Source organism: Uloborus diversus, chromosome 7 (assembly GCF_026930045.1).
Source record: "Uloborus diversus isolate 005 chromosome 7, Udiv.v.3.1, whole genome shotgun sequence".
NCBI lineage: Eukaryota > Metazoa > Arthropoda > Arachnida > Araneae > Uloboridae > Uloborus > Uloborus diversus.
In genome coordinates, this window is record NC_072737.1 from 5,571,092 (window position 1) to 5,592,103 (window position 21,012).

The 21,012-nt window shown below is 36.0% G+C and overlaps 1 protein-coding gene across 1 annotated transcript in view; it reads left to right on the forward strand.

The window, feature by feature from the left end:
• LOC129226198 (rap1 GTPase-activating protein 1-like) overlaps positions 1 to 21,012 on the forward strand; it is a 171,645-nt gene that overhangs the window by 82,719 nt on the left and 67,914 nt on the right. Inside the window, exons 3-4 of the mRNA XM_054860798.1 lie at positions 14,449 to 14,499; positions 19,539 to 19,727. Coding sequence (XP_054716773.1) covers positions 14,449 to 14,499; positions 19,539 to 19,727 — 240 coding nt within the window. The remainder of the gene's footprint in view (positions 1 to 14,448; positions 14,500 to 19,538; positions 19,728 to 21,012) is intronic.

Sequence of the window (21,012 nt, forward strand, 5' to 3'; positions counted from 1 at the left end):
TCGAGAATCGCTGACCCAAAAGGGGGAGGGGGAGCGACGCGAAGGTGAAGGACCGTGTCGCGGATCGGGGGGAAAGGGAGTCGGGGGAAAAATGCTGATCACGCCGAGCCGAGAAGTGTGCCGACTACCACTACACAGGGCGGACTCCGAAATGGGCCAATGGTCGGCCACGCTCCACGGCACACACACAGGTGGCTCGTCCCCCCCCCCTCCTCCTCCAGGGGAAGATTTCTCCCTCCGAGGGAAATCGCTCTCCTTTTTTCTCGGGGTCCCGTTATGGATGCGCCAGTTTTGGTTTAAACCCTTTTAATAGCTGGGTTTGAGCAAAACCGCGTCATTGCAAGGCTGCTCAAGGAGGAAAATGTTTGTTGCTTTTCCGCATCGTTTTGTTTTGCTGTTTGACTTGATTTCACTTAACCTCGCGCGGGGTTTTTTAAGTCGCCTGCTGGCGTGGGTGTCCTTGGAGGTTAATGGGGAGCAGTTGTGCCCTTTCAAAGTTCTTCCAGTGTGTTTCATATGCAAAATTTTAAAGGGGGTGGGGGGGGGGGCTCAGATATTTTCCCCCGTGGTTTAGCAGGAAATTTTCCCCTTGGAAACCTTTTTCAGTACAGATAAGAATTTTTAAGATTTGACATTTTTAATAACTTATTCATTATGGCTGGAAGAGAAATGTTTTTACATTTTTACAAAGAAAAAAGTACTAAAAGCAAGAAAGTTCTAATGTCTAGGGGCGGGGGGGGGGGGGGGGGGGGGCTTGAGCCCCCACTTTCCCCCCATATGAGAGCCTATGGTGTGTTTTACTTTTACGAAGAATTGACAGAAACAGGAACGCAGCAAAGGGTCAACTCCCCCTTGTCGCCCCCTCCAAGGATGGTTCCAGAAAATGCTCAAGGAGTGGGCGATTTTTTACTTTTACTATTTAAAACTTCGATTTCCAAAAAATTTCGAAGGAGTGTACCGAATCCCATCGCTTACCTTTTCGTAATCAAAGGTGTCCTACAGTTGTGTTTCTTTCGAAAAAATATCCAGGGAGGAGCCCTTGAACCTACCTCTAATATCATCTAAGGTCGTCTATAAATGAGGTTTTGGAACTTCAATTTCGAAAAAATTCCTGTGGGAAGTTCCGGTATCCCCAGAGTAATAAGAGAAGAGCTATGAATGCGTTTTCACGACTTCAATTCCAAAAGAATTGATGGGAAAGAGCTTCTTTGCTCCTAACACCGTCCAAGATTATGTAAAAGTGCCGTAGAACTTTAATATTGAAAATATACCTCAAGGAAGCTCCTGTATCTCGCTCAAGGAGGGGGCGATCGCCCCACCTCCCCTCCCTTGTATCCGTCCTTGCCCCCCCCCCCCCACACAAAGAGAGAAAATCCCAGCTGTGATTAATGGAAGTACATTAGGTATTTGGCATGTGGAATGAGAATAAAAACAAATTTTATTATGGTTGTGATTGTTTTGCAATGAAAGGAGGTTTTACGTTGGCGTGTTACTCTGACTTTAAACTTTTGGTAGTGGATATTTCAACCAATATTTCTGTAAAAGAATGTGTAGAAATTAGTAAGCAGGGAATGGCAAAATAATAGAAAAACAGGAAATTCGACAGCTTCTTGTAAAAAAAACTTCTCTTTTGAAAAAAAAAAAAAAAAACTAAACGTAAATAGCATTTTACCATGGACGCTGCTCGTATCTTTCTCGCGTTACAAGTTATCGAATTTTGACCTCAGTTAATTTTAACGGAGTTGTTTCCTTCAGTCAAGAGTACTTCTTTTAGTCACTAAAATTGATAGAACGAAAAAAAAAAAAGCCAGAAGAAACTTTAATTTTCCTAATAGTTATTTTTTATTATTTTTTATTTAATTTTTTATCATGTCCGATTTGGGAAACAAGGCGTGGTCTTTATGACATCACAAGTGATGTACTTATGCGCGCTACTCCATTGGCGTGTGCTGAATGTTTACGCACTATTAAAAAAAGTGTGCCATCAAACAGTAATATTAACCTTCAATGAGATGACAGCTACCTCCAACTCGATTATTCACTATTCCTGACTGAAGAAGAGTTCTAATAAGAATGAAACTGCAGTCTCAGGATGTGATAACCGACTAAATGGTATGCTGCATGTAGTAATATTAATAGCAATCGTAATGAAAATTTTGAAGAAGGCTTTTCTGAAGCAAACATGACATTTATTAGAATGGGGTGTTTTCCTTCAGTCAAAAGTACTATTTTTAGTCATAGAAATGGATAGAATGAGCAAAAAAAATAACATGGACCCAGAAAATACTTTTATTTTCCCAACAGTTTTCGTTTAATTAATTTTTCAAAATGTCCGATTTTTCAAACAAGGCGTGGTCTTGATGACGTCACAAATGATGCTTTTTGGCGCATCTTTCTACTACTTTTCCACGTTATGATAATCAAGCTGCGAATTAAAATTACGCTCTACGCTTGCTATCAACCCTATCGTTGCCAATACACGTGAGTAAGGATGCGAATTAAATATTTTGTTCTGTGAATGGCAACACAGAATGGCATTTCATCATTTGTGATGTCACACGACAGACGTGTAAACAATAAAAGCTCACCGATTTAAGTATTTTTAGAAATATTAAACTTAAATAAATTATTTAAAAAATTGTCAAATCCCTTGTTTTTAAGCATGCTTTTTCAGAAAAAAATACTTTTAAAATTTTGGAAACGACCCCATTGTTTCGCTATAATATTTTTATCTTTCTCTAATGCCAAAATATTGCGTTCTGCACTGATGGCATCAGTGAATGACATTTCATCACTTGTGACGTCATGAGCAGAAGCGTAAAAAATGAAATTGAATCTGCGCACCGATTAAAATATTTTTTTAAAAATACTAAACTTCGCTAAATTGTTTTAAAAAGGGTTGAAACCTATGTTTTAAAGCATGCTCTTTCAAAAATAAAAAAAAACTTTTTAAAATTACACCTTATTGTTAATAATTATTTTTCCACAGACTGTGCCCTTGAACGAAACCAATACAAGTAAATGCAAAAACTTGTTATGAAAATCGCAAACGTTTTTACTTTCTTCTATATCTAATATATAGAAGAAAGTATTGGATTCGTGCAAATTTTCGAATTTCGAATTTTGACGGATTCGAACGTTTTGAGGTGTGCTGAGTCCATTTCGACCATTTTTGGAAAATGTCTGTCTGTCTGTATGTGTGTGTGTATGTGTGTGTGTGTGTGTGTATGTGTGTCACGTCTGTGTGTGACCAGTTTTTTGTGGCCGCTCTACAGCAAAAACTACCGCATGAAATCGAACGAAATTTAGTACACGTATGTGCCCCTATGTGAACTTGTGCCCATTAGTTTTTGGCGCGAATTCCTCCAAGGGGGATGGAGCAATGGGACGTTTTTCGAGTTACGCGTGCTTGCTATTAGTCCGGGAGCAAATGGTTTCCCGTGCGATTTTTGTGATACAATTATAGCAGTTAGTTTTTCTGAAAGGTATTTGCATGAGGAAAACGAATTCAGATGTTGCCACCCCCCAAAATGGTGCAGGGGGGCTGGGGGCAGCTATAACTGCCGTGGGGGGCAAGTGATTTCCCGTTCAATTTTTGTGATACAATTGTGTGACTTAGCTTTTCTGAAAGGTATTGGTACGAGAAAACCAAATTTCGATAATGCCAACCCCGAAAATGGTTCAGGGGGCAGGGGGGCGGCTATAACTACATTTGGAGGGGCAAGCTGTTTCCCGTTCAATTTTTGTGATACAATTATGGCAGTTAGTTTTTCTGAAAGGTATTGACACGAGGAAACCGAATTTGGATGATGCTACCCCCGTAAATGCTGCAGGGGGGCGGAGGGGGGAAGGGATTATAACTGCATTTGGGGGGCAAGCTGTTTCCCGTTCAAATTTTATGATATAATTATGCGAGTTAGTTCTCCTGAAACGTATTGGCACGAGGAAACCGAATTTAGATGCTGCTAACTCCGAAATTGGTGCTGGGGGGCAGGGGGGGCGGTTATAACTGCGTTGGGGGCATGTAATTTTTCGTTTAATTTTTGTGATACAATTATGGGAGTTAGTTTTTCTGAAAGGTATTTGCATGAGGAAAACGATTTCAGATGTTGCCACCCCCCAAAATGGTGCAGGGGGGCTGGGGGGCAGCTATAACTGCCGTGGGGGGCAAGGGATTTCCCGTTCAATTTTTGTGATACAATTGTGTGACTTAGCTTTTCTGAAAGGTATTGGTACGAGAAAACCAAATTTCGATAATGCCAACCCCGAAAATGGTTCAGGGGGGCAGGGGGGGCTATAACTACATTTGGGGGGGCAAGCTGTTTCCCGTTCAATTTTTGTGATACAATTATGGGAGTTAGTTTTTCTGAAAGGTATTGACACGAGGAAACCGAATTTGGATGATGCTACCCCCGTAAATGCTGCAGGGGGGGGGCGGAGGGGGGAAGGGATTATAACTGCATTTGGGGGGCAAGCTGTTTCCCGTTCAAATTTTATGATATAATTATGCGAGTTAGTTCTCCTGAAACGTATTGGCACGAGGAAACCGAATTTAGATGCTGCTAACTCCGAATTTGGGGCTGGTTTTGTTGGCATGCTGCATTCTTTCAATGATGTCAAACAGTCTGGAATTTCAGTAAGGGCTCTATTGTTTGATGATATGGTCAAGTTTATAGCCGGTGAAATGTCATCTGGTTCTCTTTGTTGATAAATTGCAAGGGCTGTTGCATGCGTTGTATTTTTCCCATCTGGCGTATCCTCCATGAAATCTACGTTGTCCACTGCGAAAAAAATATATCTGTCCTTCACTTTATCTGATGGCACATAGACCCCTTGGTTAGCTTTTATATCATTTAATATCGTCTCAGCTATTTGAGTTTCACATCTTCGAAGACGATCATACCCAATTGAGAGACCGTATCCATGCAAAAGCTCAATAACCTTTTTGTTTCTCACAACTTGATATACTGATAACCCTATAGCTACTTGCTGAGGCATTATACGTCTAGATTGAATATTTGAAGCAGTGCGTTTCACTTGTCTCTCATTATATGTCATGGCTATTGCAGTTTGGGATATGCTCATAACAGCCTTGTTAACTTGTGATTGCTTGCGTTCTGATGACATGTGCTCAACAGTACCACAAATAAGCCATCTGAAGAACGAATACACTTCTCGCGGCACATGGTCTTCGTTTACATCTAATGAACCTGAAAACTCCCACTTCTTAGTATTCATAATAGATTTACGGAGATAATTAGCAGCATCATACAAACTCCTCATGGTCATGTTTAAATCTTCATCATCATTCTGGGATATCATGTTATTGTCTCGTGCATGCTTCATACTAACAATTTCTGCTTGATTTCTTTTCTGCGGACGGTGAAATTCAATATCTGCAACAGATTTCTGTAGCAATTCTTTTGTTTCTTTCCTTGTAATGGATGGATAAGGGACGTTATTCATAGCACGAATGTTTTCATACGTGGTTTGTACATCAGCCATACTCAATGTATCTGTTTTTAAACATTCTTGAATCATACAAGTAAATTCAATCTCTGACGCACTCTCAGGGGCTCTAGAAGTGTTGGGTGCACTGGCATTAGGACATCGTAGTACAGTTGTCACATTCTTCGCAAAACATTGTAAATGGTATCGAATGTCGATAGCGTGACCATCTTCAGGGTTTATTGCTGTATTAAGTTTTATCTGGAGGGCTTCATTTTCACTTTTAGCAATAGCATCACTCAGACTTTTTTGAGCATGATCAACCGACAGTTTTCTGAGGGACTTTGCACGTGTCTGACCTTTGTCACAGAAAAAGCATTTCTCTTTATTGAATGGAATGCAATGTGAACGTGTCAGTCTCGATGTGCTACTATTTGTAACAGGTGATGTATGCTGAGCTTGACTTTCATACCGCTTTTTTATGCGTTCAAAATGTCCCTTATGAGTGACATCTTGGTAACAACTTCGATGCCATGATGCCTTGTTGTCAGCCAGTATTTTTGCAGTCATTCCACGCAAACGGATATTAGATGAAACATACTTGACGTTTTCATATTTAGCATTTTCTAGCACGCTCTTTAAAACCTTTTCATGTGTGGTAGGGTTAATGATTAGTCCTTCGGTGGATTTCTCTTGACATATAATACATAATGTATAATTAATTCCTATTTTTAGCTTTGTATTTGGTTCAGTGAGATCCATCTGAAAGTGACTAATTGCTTACTAAACTAATAAACGACGTGCGTCAAACTTCTGCATACAATATTTTTATTTTAAATGAGCTAGACTAAAATAAGAATCCCTTCTCCTCTCTTTCTTAAAAATAAATGATACAACGTTCCCTTGTTGACGAATTTCCATTTCATGTGACTCCAGAGAAAAAGTGGCCAATTAAAGTGTCCAATAAAATAGATAATACTGGTGACAGCAATAAATTTCTGTTTTGACCATTTAAAGAGATCTGCTCTTCCCTCTCTGAAACTTGTTCGTGAGAATTTTCTTTCAGAAGAATAAAAAGATACGGTGTGCTTCATAGAGAAAAGAGATATTGTAAAAAACCAATACTATCACGATCTGATTAGGAAAATGAGACCCATCAAGTTGCTTTGTAGAATAACTAGAGACATATAGGTTGTAAAACTGGACATGCCGATTCCGTGAGAACTGGATCAGATTTTGACATTGTTGCTTTTGGAAAAACTGACCGCCAACCAAGAATTGAAGATACACTAGGCCGCAATACAAAGGGAAGGAAGAGATAAGCAAAATTAAAGGCGGCGGCAAGGAACTCATGTTAAGCTCTCGTAACAATGCCTTTGTCCTCCGCTTCTATGAGTACAAAGGAGAAAGGAGAAAAAAGACCTCCTTCGACATATGTTTGTTTCTTTAATGTACGACCACCATGGTGTTGGAAATTTCATCCAAGCGCTCCCACCACTTAGTTAAAATTTACTTTAAAAAAAAGGAGAAAAACTCAAACGAAAAAACATTATTCTTTCAGAGCTGGGGCCGTCAAAGCCGTCATTTGGGGGGGGGGGGCTTAACACTGCCCCCCCCCCCCAAATGATAGGCCTGGGTAAAGGGTACAAATTTATTTCGGAAGAGGAAATATATACAAAGAATAATAAAGTACACAAATACAATTTTGCATTTTTTTAATCAACGGGGGGGGGGACCCCCCCCTTCCTCCTAATATTTTTTGCTGAAATGATAAACTTTGTTACCAGGAACCCATTATCAATGGAAAGATCGTCTTTAGTCGGATGAATTTTCATTCATAAACTCACATCTTTTACAATGAAAAAGGAGCTCTTAATAGCTTCGAAACACGTGTCAGCAATTTAATTCGGAGTTTTTTGCATTTAATGTTGTTATTAGTGGATTTAAGCATATTAAACTTTGAAAACTTGTTGTAAACCGAGAAATTTTGAATATATAAGTGTGTTATGTTTGCAGTCATACCCCCCCCCTGCCCCCCATCAGCATTTTAGGGGATAGCAACATCCAAATTCGTTTTCCTCGTGCCAATACCTTTCAGCAGAACCAACTCCCATGATTGCATCACAAAAATTGAACAGAATACCTCTTGCCCCCCTGCACATTTATAACCGCCCCCGCCCCCCTGCCCCATTTTCGGGGTTGACAACATCCAAATTTGTTTTCCTCGTGACAATACCTTTCAGAAAAACTAACTCCCATAATTGTATCACAAAAATTAAACGAAAAATTACATGCCCCCAACGCAGTTATAACCGCCCCCCCCCCTGCCCCCCAGCACCAATTTCGGAGTTAGCAGCATCTAAATTCGGTTTCCTCGTGCCAATACGTTTCAGGAGAACTAACTCGCATAATTATATCATAAAATTTGAACGGGAAACAGCTTGCCCCCCAAATGCAGTTATAATCCCTTCCCCCCTCCGCCCCCCTGCAGCATTTACGGGGGTAGCATCATCCAAATTCGGTTTCCTCGCGTCAATACCTTTCAGAAAAACTAACTCCCATAATTGTATCACAAAAATTGAACGGGAAACAGCTTGCCCCCCCAAATGTAGTTATAGCCGCCCCCCTGCCCCCCTGAACCATTTTCGGGGTTGGCATTATCGAAATTTGGTTTTCTCGTACCAATACCTTTCAGAAAAGCTAAGTCACACAATTGTATCACAAAAATTGAACGGGAAATCACTTGCCCCCCACGGCAGTTATAGCTGCCCCCCAGCCCCCCTGCACCATTTTGGGGGGTGGCAACATCTGAATTCGTTTTCCTCATGCAAATACCTTTCAGAAAAACTAACTGCTATAATTGTATCACAAAAATCGCACGGGAGCTAAAATTTGACCGTTTGCTCCTCGACTATATTCCTCAGGAAGTAACTGGCGGAATCAAACAAAATTTGGTCCATATGTTGGTATTAACAGGAACAGGTGCTGATTCACTTTTGGTGTCAATAACTCAAACGGGGGTTGAGCTATAGAACGTTTTTTGTCGTCAATTGTGACTGCTGTATCTCAAGAAATAATGAACGGAATGAAAGAAAAATTTATCGGCAAGTAGCCCTTAGTGGGTATAAGAACTGATTTTATTTTTGTGTCAACAGCTAAAAAGGGGGTAGCGCAATCACCCGTTCTTTTTTTCCATTTTGAGTGCCCTATCTCAAGAAGTAATGCTACGTTCTGGTTGAAATTTGGAATATATGTGAATCCATATGTAAACAGGCTTTGGTTCAATTTTGACGCCAATCGCTCCAGGAGGTGTTGATTTTTTTTTTTTTTTTTTTGCGAATAAAAATAGCTTTATTAATGCAACAATAATAAAGATAAATCGTAATAGATTGTCGTCTGCGTATTTCTCGTGATTTTAATTGTATGGAAATGATCGGAAATATTATCTCAATGATTTAAAAATTTTAACTGTTGCCGTCTTATGTTTGTTAATAAATAAAATATTTGTAATTAATTCAAGTAAGGCTTTTAAAGTAACTTTCAATTTTCGCTCTTTGTTTTGTTTTTACAATAATTCAGACATTGGGATGGTCGTCAAGTTTTTGCATGTGTAATTTTGTTCTTGTTAGGAATATTGCTTCCTCGTCAAGCATGGGGAGGGATCAGAAAAAAAAAGAAAAATATAGAAGAAAGTTTCGTGATGGCCACAACATACTAGTTTGGGGAGTATCAAGAGACATCCTTCATCAAAATTATTTAAAAAAAATTAACTGTTGCCATCTTTTAGCAAACATCTGTTTAAAAATAAAATATTAAATTAATGTAAGCAAGGCTTTAAAAATAACTTTCAATTTTCGTTTTTTGCGATAATTGTGAAATTTTGTTTTTGTTGGGAATACAGTAAAACCCCGCAAATTCGATCCCGTTAGTCCGGATCTCCGGATCGATCGATTTGATCGATTTTTTTTTTTTTTTTTTTTTAAATGTTTTTTCCCCAATTTGAGGAGCGATCGTCAAATTTCCACAACATTAATTTATTTAACACTCTCACGGGCAAGACCGTGTTATGTCGTTGATTGAGTTCCAATTTCTTGGCAATGCAACTTTTGAAATTTTGAATTAATTTTTTTTCCTCGATTGGGGAAAAAAAACTTGATTCAAAAGTTGTATTGCAGAGAATCTCAAAGAACGACATAACACGGTCTTGCCCGTGGGAGGGTTAATCCTCGCATGAAGGTGATTTTCAGTTAGTGTGTTTTATTTATTTTGTTTTATTTATTTCTCTTTCATTCTGTGGATAATCCGGATTTTCGATATTCCGGATTGCGTTGGATCCCAATTAATCCGAATTATCGGGGTTCTACTGTATTGCTTCCGCGTCAAGCATGGGGAGGGATCCGAATTCATTAGAAAGACATAGAAGAAAGTTTCGTGATCGCCACAACATACTAGATTTCACTTGACGTCAATACAGTTTTTTTTTTTTTTTTGCAAATATTAATAATACATTAAATTTAATTTCTATTTTGCCACTGAATATTGTGATTCTGGCATATTGATTGTAATTATTTAACAAAAAGTTAAAAAAAATTAAAAAAAAAAAAAATCTGACCTGACTAGGAACTCTGACTCAAAAAAAAAAAAAAAAAAAAATCTTTTGGACACTCGAAAACCAATCCAAAACTGAAATAAAACGATGTTCTGGCGGAAGAAGGATGTGGGGAGTTTTTAAATCCCGCGCAGGGAAAACCGCTCTCGCTTATAGGGAAAATACCTAAGCTCTGGAGGGAATAATTTCTGCCACACACGCTCCAGCTGTGTACGTTAATCCGACGGCACACGTCTGCGGCCGACAATCCACCGTACTGCTGTTACGTACCTCATCCAACCTCATTTTTTTTTGCATCCTATCTTGAAAAAACTTTTCGTGGATGAGCGATTTTCCATCATAACGATCACATCTGCATAGATCGCCTCTTTAATTTTCTTATCCGGACTCGAATCGCTGGCGCTTTTGATTCATCTGAGACACTCCACAGCATGCTTACAGCAGGACTTACTGGCTAAAGGTGTTTGCATAAAAAAAGAAAGTTTCGCAATATTGGCTTTCGCTGAAGCATGGAATATTTGATTCCGTTGGTCCTCTGAGCAAGGTGATGTACGTAGTTGGATTTTGTTTTTATGTTTGTTGATATGATCGGTGATGTTTTGGATTGTGTTTGATTTAAGTTTTTGGAATTACTGTAAGTAAACAAAAAGAAGGGAATGATAGATGCATCAGGCTTGAGAATGACCTTTTTGAATGTTGTTTCAACTGTTTTGATTTGCTGATGTGTCTGGTAGTACCCCTCTTACAGTAATTTTGGAACTCATTATCCCCCCCCCTTTTTAAATACATTTAGTGTATTGTTTACATATAGTCCACTTCATATGATTTGTATCTTAGATCGCGTTTCCCTCAAAAGAGTACCATTTTCAGAGATAATTGATTTTCATTAAATTATAGAGAAAGGGGAGAAAAGAGGTCTGGTAAAGACATTTCTGAGATACTTCTGTTTCGAAACATGTTTAATTTAGGCATCCTGAAGTTCTAATAAATGTAGTTATGTATTGTCTATATTTTTATTTGCAGAGCTAATAAATTACCTTTAGTTAACTTGCAGCAGCAAATTAATTTTTGAGTCTTAGTATAAGCAAGCATTGGGTTTTTAGCAATTAAACTTTAATGACATGTAACTGTGTTTTTAGATTTAATTTTTTTTATGAAGAATAAATTGAAGGATTATAATTAAATGTTTAAATTTATAGAAACTCTATTTTAAGGACATTCATTTATTTGTGAAGATAACTATTAAAAGCATTGTCTTAAATAGATGTAATGATAAAGATAGTAAATGTGTAACCAGTTTAACCATTTAAAATATATTTTGTGGTGTAAGCAGTGCTATAGTTGGATATTATGCCTTAAAATACTTAGTTTTATCTGTAAAAATAATGCAAATCCATTGTTAATGGATTCAAACTGCTTTTTTGTTTGCCCCCCGAACCTTATGGTGAGTTCCCCTCAATATTTTTTCCCCTCAACTACAGCACATTTTGTAAGATTTCATTTTGCTTCAGACATTATATTGTTCAATTTTTCTCCAATTAATGGAGCTTTCCAATTTTTTTTTTTTTTTGTCTATTTTTAGAGTAGTTGCATAAAAAATCATATTATCTAGCTGAATAAGTAATTTTATGTTAATTTTCAGGTGTAATTCCACGAGTTGGAATATATTTCATCTATATAAATTAATTAATTGCTAAACAGGTTATTATGCAACCCTTGCTGTTTCCTTGTCAATTTAAGGAATTGCACAACCATATCAAGATTGACAATACCTGTTGAAACGTACGGCTCTGAGGGACTGGCTATATCCCTAAAATCCCTTTCCTGCACCCCTACCAGTGAGGGATTTTCCCTGTTGCAATTGTGTGAGATCCCAAAAATACGCGTAGAAAATATTTCATGTAGTTCTGTTTATCTCTAATTGCTGCAAAAATGCATTACGGTTAGCCCCAAACCTTTAAATTAACAGGAATTGCATTGCAGCTAAGAAATATTACTCACAATCAGTAGCTGGATTTTTTTTTTTTTTTTTTTTTTTGTATTTGACTCTAGTTACAACTATTTTATCACAAATGTGGCTTACTAGAACTACTTTTGCTACAACTTATTGGTTTTTAAAAGGTAGTTGTAGTAGGAATTTCACTTATCGCAGATATGCTGCTAGCTGCTAAATAGTTAAGGTATGGGGTCCAGTGATGTTCTCATCAATTTTTCTGAGGGTATACTCCCAGTAATCCACTACGCACAATTTGTCTATGTGATCATATGCATGGTATGTCATAATATAAAAATTTATGAAGCTTGAGGGCAGAGGCGGATCAAGTGAAATGGGGCCCTAAGCGGTAAAATTTTGCCCTCCCCCCTGCAATTCAGTAAAAAATGTCGCTTCTCCCATTTGATTTCGTAAATTTTTTACTCTTTTCAAAACTGAAACAGATCGTTCGCCAGATGCATTCGTCAATGGAATTGTTGAAAAAATGTTCAACGTTTCCCCATGTCTGGAAATGTACAAGATATTCCTTTAGCTGCTTGATAAATGTCATAACAAGAGAGACCTAATGTGTCTGGATTTTCTGGTGTTGTTTTAAATGTACCTTTGTTTTCTCGGAGAAACATAATAAAATGATCAAAGTCATCTTCCAAATTCTAAATTTACTAACTTTTCTATTTTATATCGAATTTGCAAATTCACACTGCATATTTTAGCACATACAATGGTGGTCAGAATTATAAGCACACACAGAAAATCATACAGTAAAAAAAATATATTTCTGAAATAATTCAGTGAAATTTATACAAAAAATGCTTTTTATGCCAGAAATAATTATGGAATGCAGAATATTTGAAAATACAAAATATAAAAGTTTCTTGGACAAATCCTCAAAATCTTGCTCAAGTACAGGCATTTAATCATGGTGCAACATACAGGGCTTTCTCACACGTTTAGTGTTTTTAGAGTTGTGTTTCAAAGTGAACTTGTGTCATGGTATCGTAATTCAAAACACATTTGGGGGGGGGGGGGGAGGCAAACCAGGCCTCGTGAGCCTATTGGTGTGACAGTCCATGGCTGTATAAAAAAAAAAAAAAAAAACTTTTGTTTAATTGATAATATCTAAAACCAATGAACTTTTGTTTTAGATTCATGCCGAACTTCGTTGCCCCGCTAATCCGGGGCCCTCCCGTGGCCATGTAGTTCGCTTACTGTTAGACTCGCCACTGCTTGAGTCTGTATGTCTAAAAAAATGTTTGAGAGTATGTGGCGTATATAGAGTATAACCCTATTGGAACACCACTTTTGGGGTCATGTAATTGTTGATTATTTTTATTTTTCATATTTCCTTATCTGTTATTGATCAAGATTGTTTTAATAATAGTGAGATGCAGTCTTGCATAATATAGACAAACACGCGAATGGCATTTACAGAAAATTTTTGGCCCTGCAGAATTTTTTTTTTTTTTTAAATCTGCTAAAGTTAGTAGTTTATAATTAGAAAAAAAAATTAAAGGACAGTTTTAAAAAATCCCAGTTTATTTCTACTAAAGCCTTTTAAAGCACATGTGTGAAAAAAAAATAATGGGATTGGAAGTTTTCTTCAGTTGGTGAAAAATAAGCACAAACTATATATTATTGTAAAAAAAAAATTTAAAGCACTTTTCTTTTTTCTCTTCTTATTTAAATATACATTTAATTCTTTATTCAAGGGTGCATTGGGAAAAATAACTATTTGCAAGAAAATTTCCAGTTAGGGTTTGTGTTCGCAGAGAGCTTTTCATTTTATCTACGTTTAGTGATTGGTATTGGGCAAAAAACAATGGTTAAGGCAGTTTTTTTCAGTTGGTGAAAAAGCAAGTGTTAACTATATGTTATTGCAAAAAATTTTTTAAATTATTTTGAAGTTTTTTTCCCTGCCTTTTTCAGATTTTAATATAAATTAGGAATGAATTAGGCAAAATAATTATTTGCAGAAAATTTTCCAGTTAGGATTTGTGTTTGCAGAAACCTTTTCATTTTATCTAAGTCTGGGGAAATGTAATAATAGGTAAATGTATATCAGTACTGTATAAATGCGTGGATCTCTTAAAACAACCATCACGACTTTTTGAGGAAAAATATAGATTGACACAAATAAATATTCAGTATTTTTAATTCTCCTCATAGAAGTGTTTTACAGTGAGAACATCCTCTCTCGAATGACTCTTTTCTCGGATGACTTTTCATTCAGAAGCTCACACTTCTTTGCATTGAAAAAGGTGTTCCTTGTAGCACCAAAACATGTGTCTGCAGTAATTTGCAATTTTTGTGCTTCAAAACATTGGTTAATTGATTATTTTGATACTCTCTCTATCTCATTATTAGTGCTTGTATTCATATGTACATTTTGTCCTTTCAGAGTCCTGATGCCAAGCAAAAAATGAAGAATGAAAACGACTTTCTGCAAGATGTAAGTTTTACCTTGTTTCTTTTTTCCTTCTAAAGTCATTTGACTCTCACCTGTCACTTCCTGCTCAAGAACAATGAGTAGTTTCACAATGCATTCTTCAAGTAAGTGCCTTCATATTATGTCACAGGAAGCCGTTTTGTAGATTATCATACATGCATTATTGCCTAGTAACTTTATTTTCGTCTCTTACGCCACGATTATCTACTTAGCAAAATACCAGGCCAGTGTTTACTTTGAAAGGAAGCATGTATTTTGAAATATCCTTTTAGTTTTCTTAATTGGCAATTGATCATTTTTATCTTATTTTCCTATCAAAATCAGAAATGAAATTTGAACAATATTTTACTGCATTATGAAAATCTGACGCTGACATTTCACAGTTGGCCAATAATCAACATTTAAAATTTTAAGCAAAGATTGAAACAGATCAAATGCTATAGCTTGTGATAGATTGAAATGATACTGGAGTAACATCAGGGTTGGATATAAGGGGAGGTTCATGGAGGGTCCAGGACCCCCCTCCCCTCATACTGTCAACAGTTTTATCCATCCATGTTGTGTTCAAATAGTTTATTAATAAAATGTAAACAATTTGAGCAATCTTTTCAGTTTATTAATTATTTTTAAAAATTACTGTTATAAATATTAACCCCTTTCATGGCTTATGAAATTAATTAGTAACTTTTGTGCCATATTTAGTGCCTTTTTCCATCTAATTTGATGCTTGTTATTGTCACCTACAGAGTTACCAACTGCTCCGCATTTTGCAGAGATGCTCCTCAAAAATAGAGAAACTCTGCAGCTCCACAAAAAAGGTCTTTTGCTCAGCATTTCCCGGCCGAGCGTTTTCAAGCATAACATAGTGTTTAAAGCTGTTTTTGGTTTTTATGCTAGTGCTGAAAATGATTTTTGAAGCTCAAAAACATTTTTAGATAGGTGGTTTTAGTTTTTTTTCTATTGAATTTCGTGCAAACTACCGAGCTACTCCGCAAAATTTCAAAATGCTCCTCAAAATTACCACAGATGCTCCTCAAATTGTTTCTCCAAGGTTGGCAACCCTGCACTCAAGTAGTTTCAGAAAGTTTTCACAGTGGGTTTCCTTACACCCTGGAGACTAAGGGGTAAATGAAAACACCCTATACTTTCCCCCATGATGTGGATGTAGGTGCAGAATCGCACTTTACGCGATCAGTTTAGAAGCATAAGGAATTCTATGCCAACAGTATGTGTGGCCTATAGGACGTATGCGATCTGCTAAAGCCTCCATATGTAATCTAAAATTCTTTAAAATGAAAAATGATACAAAGAATTAAATTATGCACTCAATTTATGTAAAAATACACATAAAAATGTTATTGGCATCAAAATTTAATCTTTAAAAAAAAATGAAAGCATGAGTTTTTATTTATGCCAGAGTACAGTATTTACAAAGAAAACGGGAGCACCAAAACTGCATATCAAAAATAACTGATAAGGTCAGGGTTCGTACGGGTCATGGAAATCCTGGAAAATCATGGAAAGAAAATAACAGAATTTCAGACCTGGAAAAGTCATGGAAAATAGTAATTTTCATTGAAAGTCATTGAAATTTATTTCAAGTCATGGAAAAATGTCCTGGACAAAGAGAAAGGGACAGTAACTAAAGGAACATTAGAAATCTTGAGTGATTTAACAGTATAGCACATAAAAGCTATTAAAAGTGGAAAATTCAACAATCCAAAAATCAAATCTGAATTTTGAAATCTCATTGCATCCACTTCTCTCGCAGCCGCTTGCCATTTTTTGCGATGTGATTTTATTGCCTGGACATCACTTATTTTGAATTTTCTGTTATTTTCAACACTTCTTATGTTTCATATTCTGTAGTAGCAAAATTTCACGTATCTGAGTTTTGCCATGCTTACTGAAAAAAAAAAAAAAAAAAAGCAATTCAATTGCATGCGAGTTTGATTCCAGCACTCGTAAGGACTTTATTATTAAATTTATCAGAGTTTATCTTAATTTTGTTGAATGTTTTAGAAAATAAAGACCTTAAGTCAGGCGATAGAACACAGAAAAAGAGGAATTCTACTGCTCTAAAACAGTAGTGCCCAACATATGGCACGCAAAACTAATCCATGCGACCCACCGCTACCTTCAACGTCGGAAATTAAACATGTTCTGGAATTTCTGAACCTATTAATTTATATGAATTTGAAAATATGCAAATTTGTAAACAAAACAAATATACTTTTGAATCAGAAGATTGATTCATTACTGAATGTTTTTTTTTTTTTCAAAAAAAACATGGTTTAGAAACATAAAGAACTAAACTATGTGGCTTTACTTTAAAGAACCAAAATACTGTCAAGTTACGTGGATGATTAAAGGTAACTATTGAAGCAAATTTATTGAAACTTTGTGATGACTCATTCAAGCTTTGTCCCATTCAATATCATTCTGCCTGTTTTTGAAAAAATATCAGACATTAAAGCATCATCATATTTGCTTCACTGTATTTTTACTTTACTTAAATTTATATGATGAAGACAAATAAGAATAGTTTAGTTTTTTAAGTGTGCACTTATATTTTTTCCATTACGAGTAAGTGTTTCAATGAGGCTGTGGCATTCATATGGACGTTTTGCTAATGTTCATTTCCAAATATTACCAAGTTTGAGATTAAATAGTGCTATTCTTTTCGTGTCATGAGGTCATGAAAATTTTTATTGAAGTCATGAAAAAGTCATGGAATTTTTTTATCCAAATAGAGTATGAACCCTGTAAGGTGAAATTCACAAGCAAATGTTTTTAGTAACCTTCTACATGTCAAGTAAAACTAGATGAAACCAGTGACTTTGCATTTGTAGACCTGTTGGAGAGGAAAATGTATGATCATTTCAACTTTAAAAAGCAATTTTTTGCAGTGTCATCTTCAAACAGTGATGATGCCCGTACAGTTGTTGGAAAAATGCAAAACTCTCAATCTCAGAACAGTTTAGTTCGAAAATTTATCCCTGGAAATAGGAATTAGTTTCCATTTATCTCATGTTTCTTTTTACTCATATTGAAGATATTGTTTTCTAAAAAGACAATCAAAAGATTTGTTGTTTAGTTAGAGTTAAATTTAGTTCAACATGTAGTTATAAAAGTGTCATATGCTGTTTGATGCTTCAGTTGTCTTGACCGTATTTTAATATTTCCCAAATGTTTAGTAGTGAATTTAATTCAATATTGTAAAGTCATTTTTCTGTTTTCTTTCTTTCTTTCTTTTTTCCAAAGTCTTGTCTTTTACTAGTTAGTTACTAAACTAAATTGGCTTTGCATGAAGAATTTCTTCCTTTTAACACTAGAAAGACGGAAGCGGTCATTTTGACCGCAAACAATTTTCAAATGCTCATATTTGCTGCGTTTAATTTTCAAACTCTTTTTCCTTCATTGACTTTTCCTAACTATTTATTAAGATCTTACAACAGTAATTTTTTCCCTTTAGGATTATTATTATAGTCGCCATAAATGTTTATACCTAGAAAACTGACTACGGTCATTTTGACCGCTAAGTGAACCTTTCTTTATGCATCCGCTTTCTTCTTTTTTCTCTTATCAGTTGTGTGTACTATGGACTATTGTTAGTTGTCAGGGTGAGTAATGTTCTTTTGAGTTTGAGTAGTATCTGCTGGTGAGGTTTAATTCTTTGAACTGTTAGGAAAATGCGAAACACTTGTTGGTTTCATAGTTTCAGTTTTCTGCTATCTACACACTGCACAGGGGGCAAAGTTGAGAAAGGTAAATTTGAAAAGCATATGACTGGACACGTAAAATTACTTTGGGTCTAAAAAGAAGTAAATATAAACAGGTGAATTCCAAAAATATTTGCTGGAATTGTTTTGTGCACCAAAACATGTGCTTTGCTTGAAGCATCGACGTTTATTTTCTTCGGTGATAATGAAGTGCTCAGTCACATAATTATCTTCATGATGTCAAGAAGAACCGTTGACAAGCAAAACTTATAGGAACATTAACTCCTGAAACTGTTGCAGATTTACATCTAAAATAGATTATGGTTCGAATGAACAGTCTGACTTGTCTGAAGAAAAATATATTCCTTGCGATGAGAATAGTTTGCTTTCATGAGGTGATTGCGAATATTTTTCGGAGCCTAGATTTGCAGAAAAGGATTGTTCTTCTGAGTTAGAATCAGAAGAAACCTCGCTAATAAAAACTGATGCTCAAAATATAAAAAATAGTGAAAGAAAAAGGGAAAAGAGTCCGACGCCGAAAAAAAGGGGGAAATTTCAAAAACAGAACTCCTATTTCTCCAATTTCCTCCAAGTTCCCTCCATTGATCAATTTTGCTGCATATAAATAAGTATCTACCTCAGGAAAAAGATTAAAATAGTGTGAAATTAAATTATGCGGAAATAAAACTACAAGCATTTGTTCTAATTGCCAAAAAAACAAACAAACAAAAACTGTTAATGGCTAATATACAGGTGACGCGATAACATAAATATTGCGAAATACTGTAAAAGATAGTAATGCACGGTATCTTGCGATATTAAGATATTTTTAAACCAACACATGCATGGTTGATGATAGTACTTGTTAGTTATTACATGCTAAGAAAATTTCCTCTTTGTTTATACAAATTTGCTCTTTCTCAATGCCAATTGTGTAAAGCATGTGTATTTCACTTGATCGAACATAAAATTTAAAAAAAGCTATCTGAGACTCAATTGCAGACTATATTACGATTAAATTGTTAAATTAAACTCTGATATGATGATACAACTTTTTTCTATGGTTAAAAATCCCGAAAGGAGGAAATTTCCAATCTTTTAAGTACGGCGGTCAAAGTGACCGCTGCTCGTCTTTCTAGGTATACGTAAAACGCCGTCTTTCTAGTGTTAAGCAATATTTTCTTTTTTTTTTTCTCAATGCTGCCGAAAAGCAGTTAGTAGACAATGTCATATTATTTCTTTAAATTTTTATTTGTCCCTTTGAAATTACATCCATGTGGTGGACTCAAAATTTACGTGTTTCTGATTTGTATGAATTAGGTGTTGAAGAAGCCTGGTCCCTATTCTCTGGTAGTGCTGCCTCCTGGTGGTGGATACTGGCTGGATGGAACTCAGCACAGCACTCTTCTGGACCCCCACGGCAATGCCGTACTCCCTGGGTTCGACTTTCAACAGAAGATCGAAAGGGATGAGACGGCCTTGCTGTACAGAACATATTTCTTCGCAAAGGTTTGCAAGTTGTGAATTATAATCTTATTTGTGAATCTGCTCGGTATTTGTGAAATGCAAGAACTTTTTTTCTTTTCAAGGTTTGAATGGTTGTAAGATACAACTATAAAAATCCGATGGCGCTTCATATGTGTTGCGCAATGTCCCTAATAGAGACGTACCGAGTAGCACTTTTGCCAAGTACCGAGTACTCGGCCTTTCACTACTCGGCCGAGTACCGAGTTACCGAGTACTCGGCCTTTCACAACTCGGCCGAGTTACCAAGTACCAATTATGTTTTATGAAGAACCACCGACACATATGTGATGAATTTTGAACTTATTGGAATAGTAGTATAGACCTCCTTGTCCATATAATAGTTTTTAAAACTAAATTCCTGCTGAAATTCAATTTACGCATTATATAAACAATTTTGTTTGTGTCAAAAATTTTACAAAAAAAATTATTTTTAAAATTAAAAATAAATAAATAAAAGGTATGATTAATCAAGTTGGAATTAAAACAAATTTATACCAATCAATTATAGTTTTAGTCCGCAAAACATAAATAATTTTAATACAACAAGTGTGCAGGAACACTGCAGACATGTGTTTCTGCCCCCCCCCCCCCCCCCCCCCGTTACAAGGAACGTCTTTTTCAGTGCATAACATGTGAGCTAAAGAATGTAAAGACATTCGACAAAAAAAATCCGACTTTTGTCGGATGCCTTTAAATCCACGAGCTCCCATGTTGTGCCTTGAAAAAGGAATTCCTTGCAATGCCAAAACACATGTCTGCAGTGTTCCTGCACTGTGCTTTTAACGTTGTTTTATTTCCTTTTATTTTTTAAGCAAAGGTATTTTCATAATTTTTCATAATTTTTGTTTGTAACAAAAATCCATTTTTAACATAAAAAATCCATATTTTCTATACTTTTTTTTGCATAATTTTACATAAATAATTTTTATCAACTTTGGGGACAATTAAAATAAATATTTATTAAATTGAAGCATTACAAACTTCATTATTCTCAAAATTTAAAATTTGACTTATAAATTTTAATTGTAAATGTTTGCAGAATATAATGCTTGCTCTTTTTTCTATAAATTTTAGTATCTGCCTTGGACAATATTCAATTTTTTGCAACTACTCGGTATTGGCCGAGTATCTGATGCGAGTTTGGCCGAGTACCGAGTACTCGGCAAATTGGCCGAGTAGGCCGAGTACCGAGTAGTTACCGAGTACTCGGTACGTCTCTAGTCCCTAATGTTCCCCTGTATTATGTCAGATCACAGCTGTCAGTTCT